The sequence below is a fragment of the Nothobranchius furzeri genome, chromosome 19, assembly GCF_043380555.1.
Source record: "Nothobranchius furzeri strain GRZ-AD chromosome 19, NfurGRZ-RIMD1, whole genome shotgun sequence".
Taxonomy (NCBI): domain Eukaryota; kingdom Metazoa; phylum Chordata; class Actinopteri; order Cyprinodontiformes; family Nothobranchiidae; genus Nothobranchius; species Nothobranchius furzeri.
The window spans coordinates 11,897,321-11,917,536 of NC_091759.1; the positions used below are offsets into that span (position 1 = coordinate 11,897,321).

At 41.4% G+C, this 20,216-nt stretch overlaps 1 protein-coding gene across 4 annotated transcripts in view; it reads right to left on the minus strand.

The window, feature by feature from the left end:
• Positions 1 to 9,920: 9,920 nt before the first annotated feature.
• The window catches only part of LOC107394420 (collagen alpha-1(XIV) chain), a 260,498-nt gene continuing 250,202 nt past the window's right edge, over positions 9,921 to 20,216 (minus strand). For 2 of the 4 annotated variants that reach the window (XM_054744996.2, XM_054744993.2), the window contains 7 exons: positions 19,518 to 19,589; positions 18,077 to 18,112; positions 16,523 to 16,589; positions 15,681 to 15,869; positions 15,430 to 15,507; positions 15,120 to 15,275; positions 9,921 to 11,574 (listed from right to left, as the gene is read on the minus strand). In XM_054744996.2, the coding sequence (XP_054600971.2) occupies positions 11,282 to 11,574; positions 15,120 to 15,275; positions 15,430 to 15,507; positions 15,681 to 15,869; positions 16,523 to 16,589; positions 18,077 to 18,112; positions 19,518 to 19,589 (891 nt within the window). In that variant the 3' untranslated portion in view covers positions 9,921 to 11,281. Of the gene's footprint in view, positions 13,891 to 15,119; positions 15,276 to 15,429; positions 15,508 to 15,680; positions 15,870 to 16,522; positions 16,590 to 18,076; positions 18,113 to 19,517; positions 19,590 to 20,216 lie in introns of all 4 variants that reach the window. The other 2 variants (XM_054744994.2, XM_054744995.2) reach the window with 2 other exon arrangements.

A 20,216-nucleotide genomic window follows, 5' to 3' on the forward strand; every position in this document is an offset into this window, starting at 1 on the left:
CATCAAGTCACTGACTAGTGTCAGTGACTATACAGCAATCCTCATACTAAGCAAGCATAAAGCGACAGTGGAGAGGAAAACTCCCTTTTAACAGGAAGAAACCTCCAGAGAATCCTGGCTCAGTATAAGCAGCCATCCTCCACGAGTCACTGGGGATTGAGAAGACACACACACACGCACACACACACACACACACACACAAGACAAAGTAATGCGTCTATAGTTATATTGTGATGTCTTAGTAAATATTCTATTTGGCGAGAGATAAACTTTATTGTATTTATCCTTGTGGATCTATAATTAAACAGGTAAACTAGTAGTAGCACATCCAACGTCAAGGAAAGCAAAAAGTTATTATCAGGAGAGGGAGAATGTTTAAGTGGTTAGCAGCAGTGTGCTAGACGATGGCCCCCTCCATGAGGCCACCACAGCTCAGCAGAACATCATTGTAGCTTCTTCTGGGGAGAAAAACACTTAGAGAGAAATTAGTTAACAGCTGAAATTGCAGAAAGTTATACAGTTAAAGAGCAGATTGTAGAAGAAAGCAGTAGAGTGCGAAAAGTGGTCAGTGTATCCTACAGCAGTCTAAGCCTATAGCAGCATAACTACAGAGATAACTCTGGATAATCTATCCTATTTAGATGGAATGTTGGAGGCAGGGCAAGGGAGAGCCGTCTTTACCGACTGTACACTCCACCTCCCTCTACTCCCCCACTTGTCCAGATTTAGGCTAACATCAGATTTTAACCATGGGTCCTATCAAATAAAAATGTTTTAAGCCTATTCTTAAAAGTAGACAAAGTGTCTGCCTCACGGACTAAAGCTGGGAGCTGGTTCCACAGGAGAGGAGCCTGATAACTAAAAGATCTGCCTCCCATCCTAATTTTAGATTTTCTGGGAACCACCAGTAAACCTGCAGTCTGAGAGCGAAGTGCTCAGTTAGGAACGTATGGAACAATCAGATAACTGGTTTTAAGACTGTTGGAGACAAACCTGCAATCAAGTGTTTGTGAAAACTGATGAGGGATGTCTCACATTGCCTAAAAGACATATTGTCCACCCTTTCTGTGCAGCAGTGTTTGAATTCAGCCACATTAGAGGGTTTCCTTTACCATCCTACTATATATACGTAAATATATGTTCGGGCCATGACCCATAGACAGAGCTCAGCAGTAGGGCAGAATCTACGGTTGTCTTTTAAATGGTCTCTGCATGGACTTGGATGGGCAATGTGACACATTCATCGCAATGGAAATCCGTCAACAGGGTAGACCACCATACACCGAAGAAGAAGTTGATGAAGAGCACCGTTCCTGAGTCGATGCCATCTTTGCTGTTTTGCTCTGTTGCTATTTTTAGAAAACAAATAAAAAAGCTCTGCCATAACAGAGCTAAGCTCAGTCAACATACAATGAGTGCTGTGATTTTTCCTGGCTTAAACTTAGCCAATCGTAGACCTGCTGAGGCTACAATGGAGCATGGCTAGAACGACTTGCAGATCAGAGTCTTTAGCTTAGCCAACGGTTTGTCTAGATTCGTAGGCATGAGAAACCAGTTTAAAGGTAAACTATGCTTTTGGCACCCCTAGAGTTCGCTATTAATTCAATGTTGTAAAAGCAAAAGTGAAACTTGTCTCCTCACTGTGTTTTTGTCTTTTAACCGCCTTAATCTAACAGCTGAAATGTGTTCCCTGTCTTCATTAGTTTCTACAGGAGTGATTCATCACTAAATCAACAAATCACTTGTGCTCCTCATCTAAAACATGCAGGAAATGATCTGGAAACAAACTAAAGTGGGACCTAACTGGTGGCGGCCCGCCAACTCTGAAGTTGCAAGTCCGGTATTCTTGCCACAGGGGGCGGTGAGGTCTGAGTGACTTCTTATCAACTCTGTAAAAAGTCACTTAAGCACACACTGGCTCAAGAAAATTATTTTAAAATAGTAAAAAATGTATAGAATGCCTTTAAGGTCATAGGTCAGTCCTTCTCCTTCAGGGTTTTCCAGTAGAGAGCAGACTCCCAGAGGCAGCAAAGTAGACCCAGGCCATCACACTGCCACCACCATGCTTGACAGTTGTTTTTTTCTGCCTTATAGCAATAGAATTACACTCTGTGCCGGGGCACACACCTCCTACATTCTGGGATTTTACTGTGTGTTCTTGTATTTCTTTTGAATTAGACAAGATTAATTAATTAATCATTTTAATTAAACTAATTAAACTAATTAATTAGACTTCTTCTTCCAGCTCTTGGAGAGTACAGACACTTTTTTTTCTCCTCTCCCTCCCTCCTCATCCCAAGCCTCTTTGTTCTGTCTGTGTGTGTACGGCACTTTCTGCATTTTTTCTGGAAACTGGAAATTATTAAAAATGGATCTGGTCAGTTGGTCTCTCAATGCGATTGACAACATTTTTTCAATGATGAGAACGGGAGAAGGGGCTCCCGGATGCCCCTCTGGGACAGAGCCAGCTGGGCATATCATGGACTCCTGGAAACAGTGGAACCTGATATGCCTCTCTCAACTGTCTGTAGAGGATTCTGAAGATGTTTGGATATTCGTCGTTTTGGTGTCGGGATTCCTGCTGTTTGGCTTGAGCGGTTACCTGACTTACCGAAAAATTAACGAGCTTTCGAGGAATATTGGCTCAAACCCGGAGCTCAGGGATGGAATGCATCATGCTGTGAACGCAGAAACTCATAATTGCCGAGATGAGTCGTAAGCTTGGAACTTTGGCTGAGATTCGAGCTCTGGCACAGAAGGTGGATTCCATCAAGGAGCGAGTTGGCGGATCAGCACGGATTGGGATTGATTAATTACGCCATTATTGGATCTGGAGGGGTTGAAGACCAACAGAACACTAAGGCAGAGAGGAAATTATCTCTCTGTCCATCCCCAAAACAATTTTTATCTGAATCTGGTGCCCTTGGAGCATGTGAAGCTGAAGTGTAAACTCCCCTCAGAAGAAATGTGGAATGCTGCCGTCGCTATGGAAACTCTTTCTCCCTATCCTAGCCTGGGCGGGACTGCGACCGGTGAAGGCCGTGGAACCGTATCTAGGAGTCAATGTGCTCTCTAACCCATTAACTCCCTCCCCTGTCCAAACGGAGGTGATGAGCACTGCTCCATGCGGCTGCACGCACTGAAGTGAGGAGAGTTCCAACCCTACCACCCCACCTAGTGGACACTTATGTGTGTATCTTCTGAAGTCTGCGTGCACATCTGTTTGAGGTGTTTTTTTGCGTAGCAAAGCTGCCCTCTCTGTGGAGGGTAACTCTGAAGTGCCTTTTTTCCCTCCCCCCGACTCTATCCTCATATAAACCCTCTTAATCTATTACGGTAGCGCGACTCGGGTTGCGAATGACCACAGTCACCAATTCTTGTCATGTGTCTATGCCTTATGTATACATGTCTGATCTCAGAATTGTGTGTACTGAAACTCTAATTTCCCTCTGGGATTAATAAAGTATTATTGAATTGAATGATATGTTGCTTTTTGAGATTGTTTAGTTAATTAAATTGTATGGTAGTAATTCAGCACGAGTGTGGTTTGTGAAAATTAACATCCAAATAATTTTGTTAATATTCTAATTGTGTGTGTGTGTGTGTGTGCGCGCTCTGTCATCTCAATCCCCCGTGGGCCATGGCAGATGGCTGCTTATACTGAGCCAGGATCCTCTGGAGGTTTCTTCCTGTTAAAGGGAGTTTTCCTCTCCACTGTCGCTAAATGCTTTCTTAGTATGAGGATTGCTGTACAGACACTGACACAACAAATCAGTGTCCTGACACTTTTAACTAACTGGCATAATGCTTTGTGAAGAGATGAGTCTTGTTTGGGATTTGAAAAAGAGAAAATGTTGATGTTAAATAACCAACAAATCCTTATTAGAGATTTTTTGATAGAATGAAGATAAGAAGCTAACTGCTCCTAAATACTGACTCAGCGGGGACGTTGTTCAGCGGGTCGTGTTTACTTCACATCTTGGAGATCGGGTAGAGTGGGTGTGATTGATGAGACGTAAAGAAAGAAATTCTGCCCACTTTCCTCTCTGTGTGAGGTCTTTCCTTCCCTCGTCTTCCTCCCTGAGTGATGTTTGATTTTGGGGAACAAAGGCAAGTTTAGACATGAACTCTATGATTCTGTGACTTCAAACGGCTGTTTTCATCACTGATAGTGACAGCATCTGCACAGTTTTCCTGCTCCAAACATCACACATCATAATGAAACAAAACAACGAGCTGCAGAATGCTGTTTTGCCGGAGGAGAGAATTATTCTTCCATCTGCAGAGGAATGAATGAAGGTTTAATTATTGATCCTAAATGGAAATTTGCCAGACCAGATAAGTGATGCTCCACTGCCCTCTCAACTCTTCCTATCCAGCCTCTAATTAGAACTTCCTTCACTTTTATCCACTTTTAAAGCAAATAAAATCATTCTAGTTTTGGGATTTATCGTACACACCTTTTTAAAAGTGTAATGATTTTGAGTACTGAGAATTCTTGGGAAATAAAAAAAAACAGTTAACATGTTGATAAATCACATTAAGGATAATATTAACGATTCAAAGACAAAATGGCAACCCTTTACAACTATTTCTGCCATTTTTATATTTGTGGAAAATGTATGAGTCTCACACATTGATACATTTTTAGGGGTTTTATTTCAGAATCAATGTTAAAATTTTGAAAATGTTTCAGAAATTTTCCAAATTTCTTTTAAAAACATCAGAGATGTTATGAAATGTGAGTCTTTATTTTTGTTTGAATGGTGTTAGAATAACTTGGTTCGTTTTACAATAAACTCGACTTAAACCAGAAATCAGGTAGATGTGATTATTAAAAATGATGCAATACCTAATGCATTCATGGTCAAAGCTGTAAAGAGCTACTGCAGAAGCAGGGGCGCCCTCAAGAGGGGGCCATGGCCACTGCTGGAAAATGTTTGGCCACCCCAATAGCTCCCTCAAGTAAGCTCGCTGCCCACCACCTCAATAAAATGCATTCATGTTCACATAAACCATACATTCACCTTATTCAACTTAGTCTATAAGACCAAAGAGCTGCAGGTTGCAGAAGCCTGATGTGGGAATGTTTTCCTAGATCTACGTCCAGTTAAGAACTTTTGGGATCAGGTGGCGATTCACGTGCTGGATGTGCTGTCCGAAGCTGCAGCAACCGTGTGATGCTGTCATTTCCATGTGGACGAGAACCCTTGAGGAACATTTCTTGTTTATGTTTAGGTAATTGTGAAGTCAAAGGGAGTGTGTTTGATTCTCCTGATGCTAGTCCAAAGTTTCAGACTAAACTTACTGAGTCTGAAACATCCAAAAATGACCCAAAGCATAAATACCAGGCCACTAATTAGCACAAGCAACAAAAATCAGAGCACAGCAGTCTCTTGCACACTGAGCAGCTGCTGCTCAGATGCGAGATGTTTCCGTAGCAACGTGGGACTGAAACAACTTCCCTTCCACATTCAGCTCTGTGAAGATGAATAAATGAGCCACTTATCGCTTTACACCAAAGGAGCGCTGCCACCAGCTGAGCTCAGCGGCTGAAACACTCCTCGAGGTTTCTGTTTCCTGTTCACTCAGACAGACGTCTATTTTTGGGAGGATTCTCATTTACTGTAACTTTCGCTCAACCATCAAACGAAACTCCAAACCACAACACTCAGAAGAAACCCAGCTGAGGTGTTTTATGTTACTGATGCAGCAGACGCCAACGACTCACTTCATAGGTCAAACTGGAAATATCACTTTTATTTTCATAAACTTGAATACTCCAAATATTTAAGGTGAAGTACTTCTGTTTCTTCTGAATCACATCCACACTTTCAAATGTTCTGCTGTACAAAATCGTATTTTCTCAGAATATTTTTCTGTTTTATATTTTTTTTTATGTTTTGTTTTTATAAAAAAAAACGATAAAAATGTTTATAATAAAACATTTAGTTTTAGAAAAAAATTCCAAATTAACAGCACAGCAGTTGGACTAAACAGGGTTCAGCTGCTGGAAACTTCCTCTTTAGTAAACCAGGATAAAAAAAAACTAGATGTGTTCAGACCACAACTTCTTTAAATAAACCGAAAAGGAAAATCCTGAAATGAGTAAAGAGCAGATCCATCCTGGGCATCTCAAGGTTATGGATGTTGTAGGACTGTCGTTGTTGACATGTCTCTGCAACATTGCGTGGTCATCGGGAGCAGTTTCTGTGGAGTGGCGGATGGGGGCGGTGGTACCCATCTTTAAGAAGGGGGACCAGAAGGAGCTTCTCAGATAATAGCAACCTGAGTAGTGAAGGTGTGGGAGTGGCCAATCTGGAAGGTACTGAAAACTTCCAAGATAAAACTGCTGAAATGGCTTTATGAAAAGGACGCCCTAGAAAACGCCCTAAATCACGTCTAACTTGAGAAATAGACAAACTACAGGACTGATAAGCTAACGACTAGTTAAACTTAAACTAAAATCAAAGAGGAATACTAAATATAAGTTAGCAATTATGAAACAAAGGCTCCTCTTAGCTGTTTCAGTGTGACCGGAACATCAGCACAGATCTGTGATCCATCTTTAACTGGAAGATACAGGCTTTTGTAGACCGCCACACCCATGGTGTAAACTGCTGCAGTGAGGGAGGAGGGGTGGAGCCACTTTCTGGAATACCTCTGTCCTAGGTCCTGAAGTGAAGGGAGCTGGAGTAGGAGCTTTCAGTGGAGCTGCAGGGGGGCCAATATCTCTGGGTCTGACAGGCAGCAGCCAACACATCCTGCCTGACCCAACCTCTGGATGCACTGGAAGTACATTTAGTATTCTGAAAAATAATCTTACGATTTCATACAATTAAAGGTTTCTTGCTAAATCGATAAAATGCATGAATCATTGTAGAACTTAGAAGATTGTTTTGAAAAAGCAGCAAAACACCTTGGTTCAAGTTGTAGCCATTGGCTCATAGCTGCTATAGGACATAAACGGGAACTAACCGCTGGTTCATAGCTGCTATAGGACATAAACAGGAAGTAGCCATTGGCTCATAGCTGCTATAGGACATAAACAGGAAGTAGCCATTAGCTCATTGCTGCTATAGGACATAAACAGGAACTAACCGCTGGCTCATAGCTGCTATAGGACATAAACAGGAAGTAGCCATAAGCTCATTGCTGCTATAGGACATAAACGGGAACTAACCGCTGGCTCATAGCTGCTATAGGACATAAACAGGAAGTAGCCATTGGCTCATAGCTGCTATAGGACATAAACAGGAAGTAGCCATTAGCGCATTGCTGCTATAGGACATAAACAGGAACTAACCGCTGGCTCATAGCTGCTATAGGACATAAACAGGAAGTAGCCATTAGCTCATTGCTGCTATAGGACATAAACGGGAACTAACCGCTGGCTCATAGCTGCTATTGGACATAAACAGGAAGTAGCCATTAGCTCATTGCTGCTATAGGACATAAACGGGAACTAACCGCTGGCTCATGGCTGATATAGGACATAAACAGGCTCATAGCTGCTATAGGACATAAACGGGAACTAACCGCTGGCTCATGGCTGATATAGGACATAAACAGGAAGTAGCCATTAGCTCATTGCTTCTATAGGACATAAACGGGAACTAACCACTGGCAAATGGCTGATATAGGACATAAACAGGAAGTAGCCATTGGCTCATAGTTGCTATAGGACATAAACAGGAACTAACCGCTGGTTCATAGCTGCTAAGGGACATAAACAGGAAGTAGCCGTTGGTTCATAGCTGCTATAGGACATAAACAGGAAGTAGCCGTTGGCTCATAGTTGCTATAGGACATAAACAGGAAGTAGCCGTTGGCTCATAGCTGCTATAGGACATGAACAGGAAGTAGCCGTTGGCTCATAGCTGCTGTAGGACGTAAACAGGGAGTAACTGTTGGCTCATTGCTGCTAAAGGACGTAAACAAAAAGTAGCCGTTGGCTCATAGCGCCTACAGAGCTCCGGATGTCACGTGACTCTCGGATAGTAGATACCATGTTGGCAGGCAACAAATTTAAACGAAATGAACGGGATTGGCTTGGATTTTACTTCGTCGGAGTTTACTTCACACTTTAAAACTGAAGAAATCGTTTTATATAGTCAGAAATTAAATAGACTAAACATCTCTGACCCTTACCGTGCCCCTGGGATACTTTTTAAAAACGCCAGAAGCTGTCAGAGCGGACTTCTTACCGGACCTGGCCGGGGAACGCCTTGGGATTTCCCCGGAGGAGCTGGTCCAAGTGGCTGGGGAGAGGGAAGTCTGGGCCTCTCGACGCTACTGCCTCTGCAACCCGACTCCGGAAAAGCGGATGAAAATGGATGGATGGATTGACAAATAACATAGATTTACATGTAAATAGTTTAGAGTGCTGTGCTGTTTGAATGTATAAACTGAACGCCAAGAGAAATCACTAGTCTGATTTTTTTCCGTGAATAAAATAAATATGTCAGGCAGGAGCGTCTCAGGATCTGTCTGAGATCTGTCTCGGTGAGACAGATAATAGCAATCCAAAGTGCTTTTTATGTGTGATCTGATAATTGATCAACCATTGCTTAAAAATTAAATACAGCTTAGCCGGTTAATTGCTGTGATCATAAAACACGTAAACGGCAGCACGCAGAACTCACGAGGCAACGTTTTACGTGATGTTTACTTGTTGCTATGAGTAATAAGACAGAAAAAGCCACGCCAAAATAAGTTTAGGAAGCCCACTAAGAATCGTTATAAAAACATTTAAAATAAATACCATACACAGTTGAGGAGACGTTGGTTTAAGTACCTGATATGAAGCGGTCGCTGCATAAGCAAAAACCTTTGCTCCCGGGATCCCACAGCTTCATTTTAGCCCGGTCACTAGCGTGTTGATGAAATGTTGAGAAATGATACTTTCTTCTTCTTCGTCTCCTGTAGATGGCTCATTCCTTATGTCGTCTGCGTCTGTTCTGCATCCTGGGGCACTACAGGAATCTACCATATTTCCCGTTTGAGTTTTCTGACAATAACAAATAGTCCAGCTGCGGGCTTCTGCCTGCCAATATGGCGCCGTTTTGATTTGAACTGTTGCATGCCGGGAGATGTGACGTCAACTGCCAGACCTCCGGGAGCTGCATTTCATTTGCTCTTAGCGATGCTCCGGAGTAGGACAAGGGAAAATTAACAAGGAAATTATAAATGTCAGGGTATCTCAAATCCGATAAGAGGTCCGCTCCGACAGCTTCTGGCATTTTAAAAAGTATCCCAAGGGCACGGAAAGAGTCGGAGATGTTTAGTCTATTTAATTTCTGAATATATAAAATGATTTCTTTGGTTTTAAAGTGTGAAGTAAACCTGACGGTGTAAAATCCAAGCCGATCCCTTTCATTTTGTTTACCTTTGTTGCCTGCCAACATGGCATCTACTATCCGAGAGTCACATGACATCCGGAGCTCTATATGGTATAAACAGGAAGTAGCCATTGGCTCATAGCTGCTATAGGATGTAAACAGGAAGTAGCCATTGGCTCATCATTCCCAATTTAAAATAGAATTTTTTTTTTAAGTTCAAATAAAATGTAAATTCCATCCAGTTATGAGCTACTATGGTCCTTTAAGTTTATCAAACATGATCCAGTTGAGCAGTTTTCCTTCCTGTGGCTAAATGGATTTTAAATGTGAATATATTTATAGCCTGATCCAAGTTTTATGGTGTCAGAGAAGAAAGTAGCAGCATGAAGCTGAGCCAGGTGGTCCAGTTATCCTGCAGGTGTCCAATCAGCATCCTGCTGCTCGCAGCTCAAAAAGCCTTCAGTGCTCATTTGAAACCTTCCAGCTTAGCTCGGGTTCAATTAGACCTCACAGCTCAGTCGCGTCTCCTGCTGAGGGAAAGAAAAACAATTACCACATCACACACAGATAGACCACACCAACGCTTAAACTTCAATTTTATTGTTCTGAGAAAATCAACACCAAGTAAAAAATAAATTACTTCCTTGATTTTTAGTTTTAAACATTCTGATCAGAGGCTCCATTTAGAGACCAGAGGCCTCGGGAAACTGAACTGAGACAACATTTAGAAAAAAAAAAAAAAGAATGTGTGTTTGATACTCTGGCTCAAACTGATCACTCCGACAGGAAAATAACAAAGAAAAAAAAACATATCCATGGGTGAATAAATGCCTCTTCTTCCAAACAACTGGAGTTTATAATTGGAATCCAGCTGGAAAACTAATAAAAACAATTAAATCCATTTCATCTTCAAACAGAGCGAACAGTTGTTGAGTTCATTTTATTAAATTGGTCCACATTTCCTGCATTAAATTTGAAAAATGACTGTAGATCATTAAATTCTCATCATGGAACAGATGTCATCCGTTTTTGTCCTAACGAGCCTAATGATGAATGTTACAAGTAGAAGCAGGAGGCATTAAATGACAAATTAAAGAGAGAAATCCACTATTATAAAAAATAAAATAAAACAGGGTGAGGAACAGGTGTTTGTTTAATTTATATCCTTATTAAATAGTTGTTAAATTTGTTTTATGGACTAAATCTGAGTCAGACGGAGTAAAACACTGTACCTGCTTGTAAAATGTTTGAGGTGTCTGTATGACATCAGAAATGAATACATCACATGGTAAGTGAAGAAAAAACATGCAAAACTTTGCATAAATGTGTTCTGAGCTGGAAAAACACATTTGGCTGCAAAGTTTAGATGCCCTCAAAACAAAATAATGGTGGTATTTTAATCGTATACCTTAATGCAAACATTAACATGACGGGTTACATCGATTTCAAGGACAGAGCCGTTTTATAACAAAAGCTATTGAGTCAAAAATCGTGAAAATGGAAAGGCCGAAGTTTCCAAATGCTAACAGACACTGAAACACGAAAAGGATCAGAACGCTTAACCGTTTACCGTAAAACCTTCAAAAGACAGGAACACAAATATGTGGTTGTAGCACTTGCTAGACCATCTGGAGGCACTTTAACAACCAGGTGAAAACTCAAACCTGAAAACAAAGAGGAAAATGGACCAGTTGAAACAAGCGGCTTGAGCTAAGCTTGGTACCACTTTGAGGCGTTGGCTTGACTGAGACAAAGAATGACAAAATTCTGTTTCCTTGAAGTGAATTCATTAGCATAGATGAATAAAGTTGTCCCGACCTCTTTCCCCATTCCCGCTCCATCTATTATGTCCATAAAAAAATCCTCTACATCAGGCACTTGTTGATCAGTTCATGATGGCTCCAAGCCCTCCAATCAGACACAGCAAGCGGCCCTCTGATTCACTCAGTCAGTTCAGGCAGTGCCTTCACTCCCCTCTTTATTCTCCTTTTTGACCCCGTTTTCTCTCCCTCCGCCTTTAGGCTCCGCGTGCTGCGGTGCACCCCGGGAGACCGCAGTTCGATGTCATCAAATGCGAGTGCAGGGTCGTCTGGGGAGACAGGTTGCGGGGCTGGGTAGTTGGGCTGGTAGTAGCGGTAAGGGTCATCCTCCTCCACCTCTCCGTAGTTTTGGAAGACGCTGGGCGGTAGTTGGACTGAGGGGATAGCGCCGACGTCAGTGATATCCTCACCTTCTGCTTTCCCAGACAGTCAACGGGACATCGAGGAACACCAACACCAAGCCAGACAGGCGGAGCGGAAGTCAGTGGAAGCCCCAAACAAAGATGGACGAGCCCCATCACCATGGAAACAGTGTTTCGGAGAGGTTTTGTTCGGGTTAGCATAAAGGACCAGGAAGGAAGGAGCAGGAGAAATAAAAAGACAAGGATTAGCAAGGATCTCCAAGCCATGGTTACCAAGGTTACAGAGAGGTGATCCCAAAAGCAGGTAGAAGAAATTCAAAGTTAGAATGAGCTACTTTTAAAAGGATTCAGTGTATTAAATTTGTTATCTATTAGCTCACAATTATTTGAGACTTCTGAGTTAAAATATGCAAAACATGAATCAGAAAATGTTTGATATAAAGTCTTTTAGTTGCTTTAAAGAGGTCAATTGTGCTACAGATGTTTCTTGGTAGTGAAAGAAGACTGTGGGTTAAAGAAGAGGCATTGGGTCAGGCAAGGACGACGGTGTCAGTGAAAAGGACTAACACTTTCAGCAAACGTCCAACTAAAACTCCCCAAAACAGCTAATAACCAATCATAATAAAGCATACTGGGTATGTAACGTTCACAGGTATAGTTTGTATTTATTACAGAAACAAAATCCATTTTCCTTGGTTAATGGGTTCTTCACATTTTTCTAACATTAAAAAAACAACAACTACAAATTCATAAAGTATCAAAATAACAATAAAACCCAGCAAACATTATAATTAAAATGTTTAAATAATTTTAAGGTTTTTAATGTTTTTATAACTTTTGATTTGCAAATAAAAATAATCTTTACCAAGTTTCAAAATGATTCAAATACATCCACAAATGGAAACCACCAGAGAATATTCTACATTGTCTTCATTTCTTTAACAATACCAGAAAAAAAGGAGAGGAAAAAAAAAAGAAGCTAATTTTAGATTTTGGATTAGGTCTCACATTTGACTCTAGAATACTTTAGTATACAAAAGTGCTACTGACTGACTCTGTGACAGCAATGTGCCCAAATCATCAGCCCTCCACCACCGTGCTGACAGCTATAAGCTGTTTTCACCAATCATCTAGCATTATGTGTATTATGGTCAAGCTTCTACTTGGGTTACATGTTTAAAGTGCATGGTTCTGTATTTCTTGTAGTGCATTCAAATAACAATTATTACATATCATGTTACTGTGGTCTTTAGTATGAATGAATGTCGTGTGAGTCATCTTTGGTGAAAAAAAAGATCCGTTGTTGCCCTTTCTGAGGGTATAATTTGTCAGAGAGTTTGGGGGTGGGGGGGTGGGGGGCAGACAAATGGCAGGATGGCTAATAGCAGAGCAACTCTGCCACTGTTCACTCTTCTTCTTTGGGTAAAAAAAAGGTGTTCTGCTGTGTGGTGGACCTGCTAATGCTAACGTTATTTCCGTTCAGTGGCTAATGCAGATCATGAGGGTCGAAGGAATATGCAACTCTGACTGGTCATATTTTAACTCATTCACTGCCAATGACGACTAAAGTCGTCATTTGCATTTTTTTACTGTCTGAGCATCGGAACGAGCCCCCGCGCTGAGAGAACAAACATCTCAGCCCTGAAGCCGATCTTCATCCACATACGTCACAGATCACATGATCAGGAAGCAGACCATCCATGTGTTAGGAGATCGTTTTGGGCCGTTCCTGTAAAAAAAGTGAGGCGCGAACCGGAAAAGAGTCTGCCGATCACAATTCGACAACGGATTATGAAAGAACGGATAACGCTCGAAACATGCGGCTTCTTCCTGATGTAAGAGGTGAGTCTCCTCTTTGTTTTGGTTGTTTTGGCATCGACATCATGCTAGCACGCAACGTTCTGTGACTCTTAAAAAACAGTAAAAACGGTGAGAAACGCTGGCAGCGAAGGCCGTTAGTGATCAGGAAACGGCTGGCAGTGAATGAGTTAAGAACTTTTTTCTGTTTATTTTGAGTGTTTGTACACACGAGGTGAGATTCAAATCATTTTAAAACCTGGTAAATATTGAACTATTATTATTTCTGACATAAGCTGCAGCATAAAAAAAAGAGTAGCTGCACTTTATAAAATGACACAGTGGTTACGAACAAATGTGAACATTTACAGAAACTGCTTGACATTTTTCCATAAATACATGACCTGATCATTAAATTGATAATGATTTGTCAATAAAGTGACCACAGCAGTAAGTGATACCCTCATGTTGCACTGACACAACCTCCTCACCCACGTTAGTCTGCAGCCTTGCAGCTGTCATTTCTTTGGGTGTTTCCTAACGGGGCTCAGTAGTCGTTATAAGGCTGAGCTGATCGGTGACAAAAACAAGAGGATTGTGGGTAAAAAGACAGAGAGACAAACACAGAGAGAAGATTAATTATAACATGCAGGCATAACTCACATGACGACCCCCCACAAACATAGGCTGAAAACAGCACCGCTCAGGCTGCTGTGTGACCTTTAACCTCAACACACATCACATATCAATAACATCATGCATTTTTGGGCTAAAGATGACTCCTTCAGGGTTTTATGTATTTTAAACACTCAGTGATTTCCAAATGTAGTGGAAACCAACTGAAAACCCTGAATGAATCATCTTAGAAAAATCCACACTAGATGTATTTAACACACATCTGAAACGTGTTAGGACGCAGAATTCTCATTAGCGTTTGATGCTTGGAGCAAAGTGCGGCCTTTAAAACACGAATGCCTGAGATTCATTGAGCTTTACTATTAAAAAATCATTTCCCGTGAAACCTCCGTGGTCGAGACTAAAAACCCTCGGAAAACAGACAATTTTGGACACGTGCTGTCGTCTTTTTCTTGCTTCTTACTGCGTGAACTGGCGAAATCACTCGTGATCTCGCTGCTCTCCAGTGATATCGTGACTTCGCTGGACGAGCGTTGTCAAGCATATCCCACTCCTGGTGGGAGGGGATATGCTGCTAAGGGTTGTGGGGAAAACGCCTGAATTAAGTTATGCGTCAACTACGTATCCGAAGATAGGACTGGAAAACGTTGAACGAGTGAAAAAGAAGTGAAGTTCTGGGAGAAGTGCCTGTAAGTCAAGTGGGTGGGCAAAAAAAAAGCTCCATTCCCTCAGAGTTGACAGTTTAGAGATTTGCCTTTGTTGCTGGGAGGTGTCCCCCAAACATAACCTTAACAGATACACGACGATGGCAGCAAAGGAGAATTCTGCATCTTAGCTGTGAGCGTATTTGAAGGTGTTTCATGTTTCACCTTAAATACGAGCGTGGATAGAAAACGTCAGCGACATGCAAACCGTTTAACTCAGCGGAAACCTTCCAAAGTGTAAAAGCAACCGAGTGAAATAAAGATTTCACTTGACGACCTTCATGGCTTTCATGCTCAGTTCTGCAGTTTAACATCTAAAAGTCCCGATGAGATTAAAACAGTCAAGATACTCACGTCAAATCTCTGTTCCTTAATCTGTTTCTAAATTCTCCCCAGATTTACCGATGTTTCATATTCAGTCATTTACCTGGATTAAAGCACACCCTGTACTTTACATACCTCCAACATTGTAGCCCAAACAGGAGTTCTGGTCACAGTATCCCGGAGGCCCCGGTGGACCAACTGGTCCAGGAACTCCAGGCCGACCAGGCGTTCCAGGATTCCCTGGCCGTCCTGTTGGACCCTGATTACCAGGTCTGCCTTGTCCTTGTGGGCCTGGAAGACACGAGTTAACAGAGAGAACAACCACATCTGAGACTTTCTTTGGCGTGTTAGCATCCATTAAGCATTGCATTGAAACTATTATTATAATTTCATTAAAAAAATGTATTTTTAGGATTAAAGCAAAAACATTTATGGATTTATTTACCAGGAGCTCCGGTGGGTCCTCTGGGGCCCTGGACACCAACACCTGGAGATCCTTTCTCCCCTTTTTCTCCTGGTTGACCTTAATATGGATAAAAAAATAAAACATTGAAAAATGGCAATTTCTCACTAAAACAATAAATACAGTTTTATTATTTTGTTTGCAAAGCCACGGACTAAAGACTGTTCTGGATCATTTATAGTTTAGGGGAATTTTTTTCCCTTTACTATGATTAAATTAAAGTTTATGTTCACCTCTTTCTCCTGGATTTCCATTCTGCCCATTCTGTCCTGGGAAGCCCGGTCTTCCTGGAGGTCCTTGCTCTCCCTGTGATCCTGGGGCTCCCTGTCGACCAGGTTCCCCTGGAGGCCCAGGCACCGTGCGGATGGACACCGGTGGACTGGGTGCATGATTCAGGATGGAGTTGTAGCGAGACATGTGAGCTGAAAAGAAAAAAAAAGTGTAATTCCTACAATTTAGGCAAAACTAGAAGAAAATAAAACATAACTCAGCCTCTGATTTGATCATTCAATAATATACAATTTAAAGAGGACATACTGTAAATCTGCTATGGTCTTCTAGTATAACTGAATTACTTGTGGGCATTGTTCAGGAAGAAGTTAGTTGGGGGTGGAAAAGTGTAGGATTTTGCATATTTACTCATTAATATTCATGATATGCAAACATCTAGCTTCTGATTGGCTAACAGCAACACAACTCTTCTGCTGCCTTCGTTCGCTCTTCTTTCTTGGTGAAAAAAATGCAACGTTGATGTTTTATCTCCACAAATAACACAAGCCTGAAGGAGTTCCACCGATGATTGTTCGCTTCTACTAGCTTAAACGTTTTCCGCCCTTTTCTGGCTGCTAAATCAACACAACCTTCCTGAGCCGAGGTAAGTCTATGAATGCTTATTTTACAGGTTGTGAAATTGATTTGTTTGGCTTTTTCTGATCTGACCGTTCCTTCAACTACCTTTTTTTGTGTGGAAGGAAACAGAGGTAGCAGACTGTTTTCAAGTTCAGCCTGCATGTGAAACACACAGATCGGGTTTTAGAGAGTTACTGAAAGTCAAACAGGAAGTGCTGTTACTCACTTTGGATCAGCTGCTCACACACTTCCCTGGCGATGGCCTGAACTGATGCTGTTGACTGCAGGTCACCCTGCAGACACAAAGTATGGATTAATAGGTGAAACTGATTCGTATCTAAAATCTTAAAACATGTGTATGTTAGGTTATTAATGTAATTCATTGTGTCCCAGAGACAAATATTTTATAAAATGTATTATTATTTTTTTAATTTTTCTCTTTTTTTACATCTGGCAGCTGTGGATACCTATTCCTTCCTTTCTGCAAAGTTCACTTAATATGATAAATCATACTGATTGAAAGTTTTACAGTATTAAACATGCATTTGAAATGATAAGATCTAAATCTTGTCCCTTTGATTTAATTATATATAAAATATGGTGAAGAATAGAGCTGCATTGTTAAGAATCAGGCGATACGATATACTCCGATGCTAAAGGATAGACGATATTTGCAATTATTAAGATTTAATTTGAAACTTTAATGGGAAATCAGCATAACAAGCTGGTTTAAAACAGTGTTTAATGCCTCTTAATAACATTTTAGTAAAACTATAAATATGTTGTTAAGGAAAAATGAATCTATACATATTGAAGTGGTTCTCTGCGAAGAACGACTTGGACCGAAACCAACGATTGAACCATCTGGTTGTCTGTCTCACCAATCCACCACACTTCAGCATTTACCTGGGTCCTCCGCTCATTATGAGCACCATCATTTTGTAACAGAACAAGGTGTGTGACGTTCGTGGCTCAATAGTATCAAGGATGGAGAAACAGCTGGCTGCTACCACTTCAACTTTAGGACTACCAGAGTACCAAACAGAAAAACAACATTTGAAGTCAGAAAACAAAAGATGTTTGGACCTAGAAAACTCTTGTTTCCTCTGGCAATGTGGGTTCCAGCATCAGGAGGACATGGTCAAGGGATGGTGGCCAATTGTACATGGGCTGTAAATGTATTTACAACCCATTTACCCCCCCCCCCCCCAAGGCACTTCACAAACAATCAGTGGTCGCTGGTGGGGATGAGCTACGATGTAGCTACAGCTGCCCTGAGGCGCACTGACATAGGCAAGGCCTGCCACCAGTCCCTCTGACCACCACCAGCAGGCACAGCAGGTTAAGTGTCTTACCCAAGGACACAACAGCAGCATTGTCTGGTCGAGCTGGGATCAAACCTGCAACCTTCTAACTAGTGAACAACCTGCTCTACTTCTTGAGCTACTGCTGTCCCTGATGGGGGGGGGGGGGGGGGGGGGGAGTTCAAGCTAGCTTGTTTTGCAGAGTTGCCATCGCAGCTTTAATCAGAAAACCCAGGCCAGACACTTCCAAGACGCATCCAATGTTATCGCAAGATCTCGTTTCTTTAAAATGAAGGTGGTAAATACTGCTGCCACCTACAGGCAGGCATGTGAATTGCACCACACAAAAGAACTACAGTACATTTTTGCCTATAAATTGTCAATATATAATATAATATATAACACAAACTCAGTTATATTTTAGTGTATCAATATTTTTTAAACCTTAGTAAAAGAGTATAAAAAGGGAAACTCACCCGTTCACCTCTTTCTCCTTTGTTTCCAGGAAGACCCTAAAGCAAAAAAAAAAAAAAAAGAAAAAAAAAAAGAAAAACAACTGAATCCTTGGACATAGAGGCTGAAACAAAACATTAGAAAGTGTAAAGAATAAAGCATATTTTTTACTTAATCTAAAATAATCACCTCATAAATAAATCCTATTCTCCAAATATAAACCTGGGATACATTTTAAGATATTTGATCTTTTCCCAAAGTTTTGGCGGGATTATTTCTGCTGTCCCACACGCAAAAACTCTAAATAAAACAGATCATTTTCTACAAAGATTTTCATTCATTCAGTAAATACAGATAAAATGTAAAAGGCTAATTTACGATGACAGAAATCAAGAGAAAATAAAAACAACAAATAGTGAAAAATCACATAAATTAATCTTGTTTTATTCCACAAACCACATTTCTGTAACGCTTCCTCCCTGAAGTCCTCATTAAAACCTACAACTTAGAGTCGTGCTGTAATTAGCAGATGAGTGGTGTCTCCACCAGCCGCCCACATCCGTGTAATTACACGCTTGACAACATTTTTTCTAAGCGATGCAAAGTCATTTATCAGCAGCTTTTATCACCTCCCGTGGAGTCTGCCTTCCTCTGCAACTATGTTATCAAAATGTGATTTCCTTCTGCTAAAGAACAAGTAAATGCCAACGCAGAGTAAACACAATGTGACAATGTCACAAAGAAAACTGAATTTTAAGATAAACTTTTATTCTGCTGTCAGATTAAACTCCTGTTTTTAGGCGTCAAAGGTCACAGAGGTCCTTGATGCTTCTGTTTTAGATCAGTGACTGTTTGACATTTACTAATTTAGTAAGATCTGACTTTTATTTAGAGTTTAAATGTATAGTTTGGTTATTTTTCCATTTAAAATAATGACAAAAATACAGGAAGCCGGAAATCGCCAGTATAGGTAGCGTAACAAACCACAGTCGAGACCTCAATATGAGAATTACAATACATCAGAGGGTAATTAATGGGTGAATTATGCAATAAATTATGACAGGTGAATATTGGGTCTGTCAAATTTGATAAAAAAACAGGAAGTGAGGATTTTTCAGAAAAACAATGGGTTAAATTGTCTAAAGCTGCAGCTCTGACACAAGCTCGTCTGACCTGTGGTTTTCTGGTGTCAACACAAACACATTTCACTCTGCGAGACATTTCTGTGTCTATGTGTCCAACAAGCTTATAGACAGAGTTGACAGGAAGTCATTAATCCCTCTGACAGACATTACGGTCACCTTACTGCGTCTGACAGACTCTGCTAAGCCTGACTGACACCACTTCCTGTCATCTCCTGGATGATTACACATTCTGTCATGGTTTGAGGGAAAGGTGAGGATACGGTGGACAAAACAACAGCTTTTCTTCAGAAAAGGAGGAAACAATAGTCTCCCGACTCACCGGTGGGCCCAGTTCTCCTTGTTTCCCTGGAGAACCTGGATTTCCCGGAGATCCCGGAGCTCCTGGGGTCCCCTGAACACACAAAAACAAGGAAACTGTATATTTCTGTTGTTCTGATCTTAAATCTTTTATTTATTTATAGAGCAGTGCACTACCAACACTATCTATACTGGGGACAGTGTGCTGCTGACCTCTACTCAGGACGTTGTGGATCGGTGGGCAGAATACTTCAAAGACCTCCTAAATCCCACCGACACATCTTCCATTGAGGAAGCAGATTCTGGGAACTTTGAGTTGGACACTCAAATCTCTGGTGCTGAGGTCACTGAGGTGGTTAAAAAGCTCCTCTGTGGCAAGGATCCAGGGGTGGATGAGATCCGCCCGGAGTTCCTTAAGACTCTGGATGTTGTGGGGCTGTGTTGGCTGACGTGGCTCTGCAATATCGCGTGGACATCGGGGGCAGTCCCACTGGACTGGCAGACCGGGGTGGTGGTCCCCTTATTTAAAAAAGGGGACCGCAGGGTGTGTTCCAACCACAGGGGGATCACACTCCTAAGCCTTCCTGGTAAGGTCTATTCAGGGGTTCTGGAGAGGAGGGTCCATCGGATTGTTGAACCTCAGATTCAGGAGGAGCAATGTGGTTTTCATCCTGGCCGTGGAACACTGGACCAGCTCTATACCCTTAGGGGGATCCTGGAG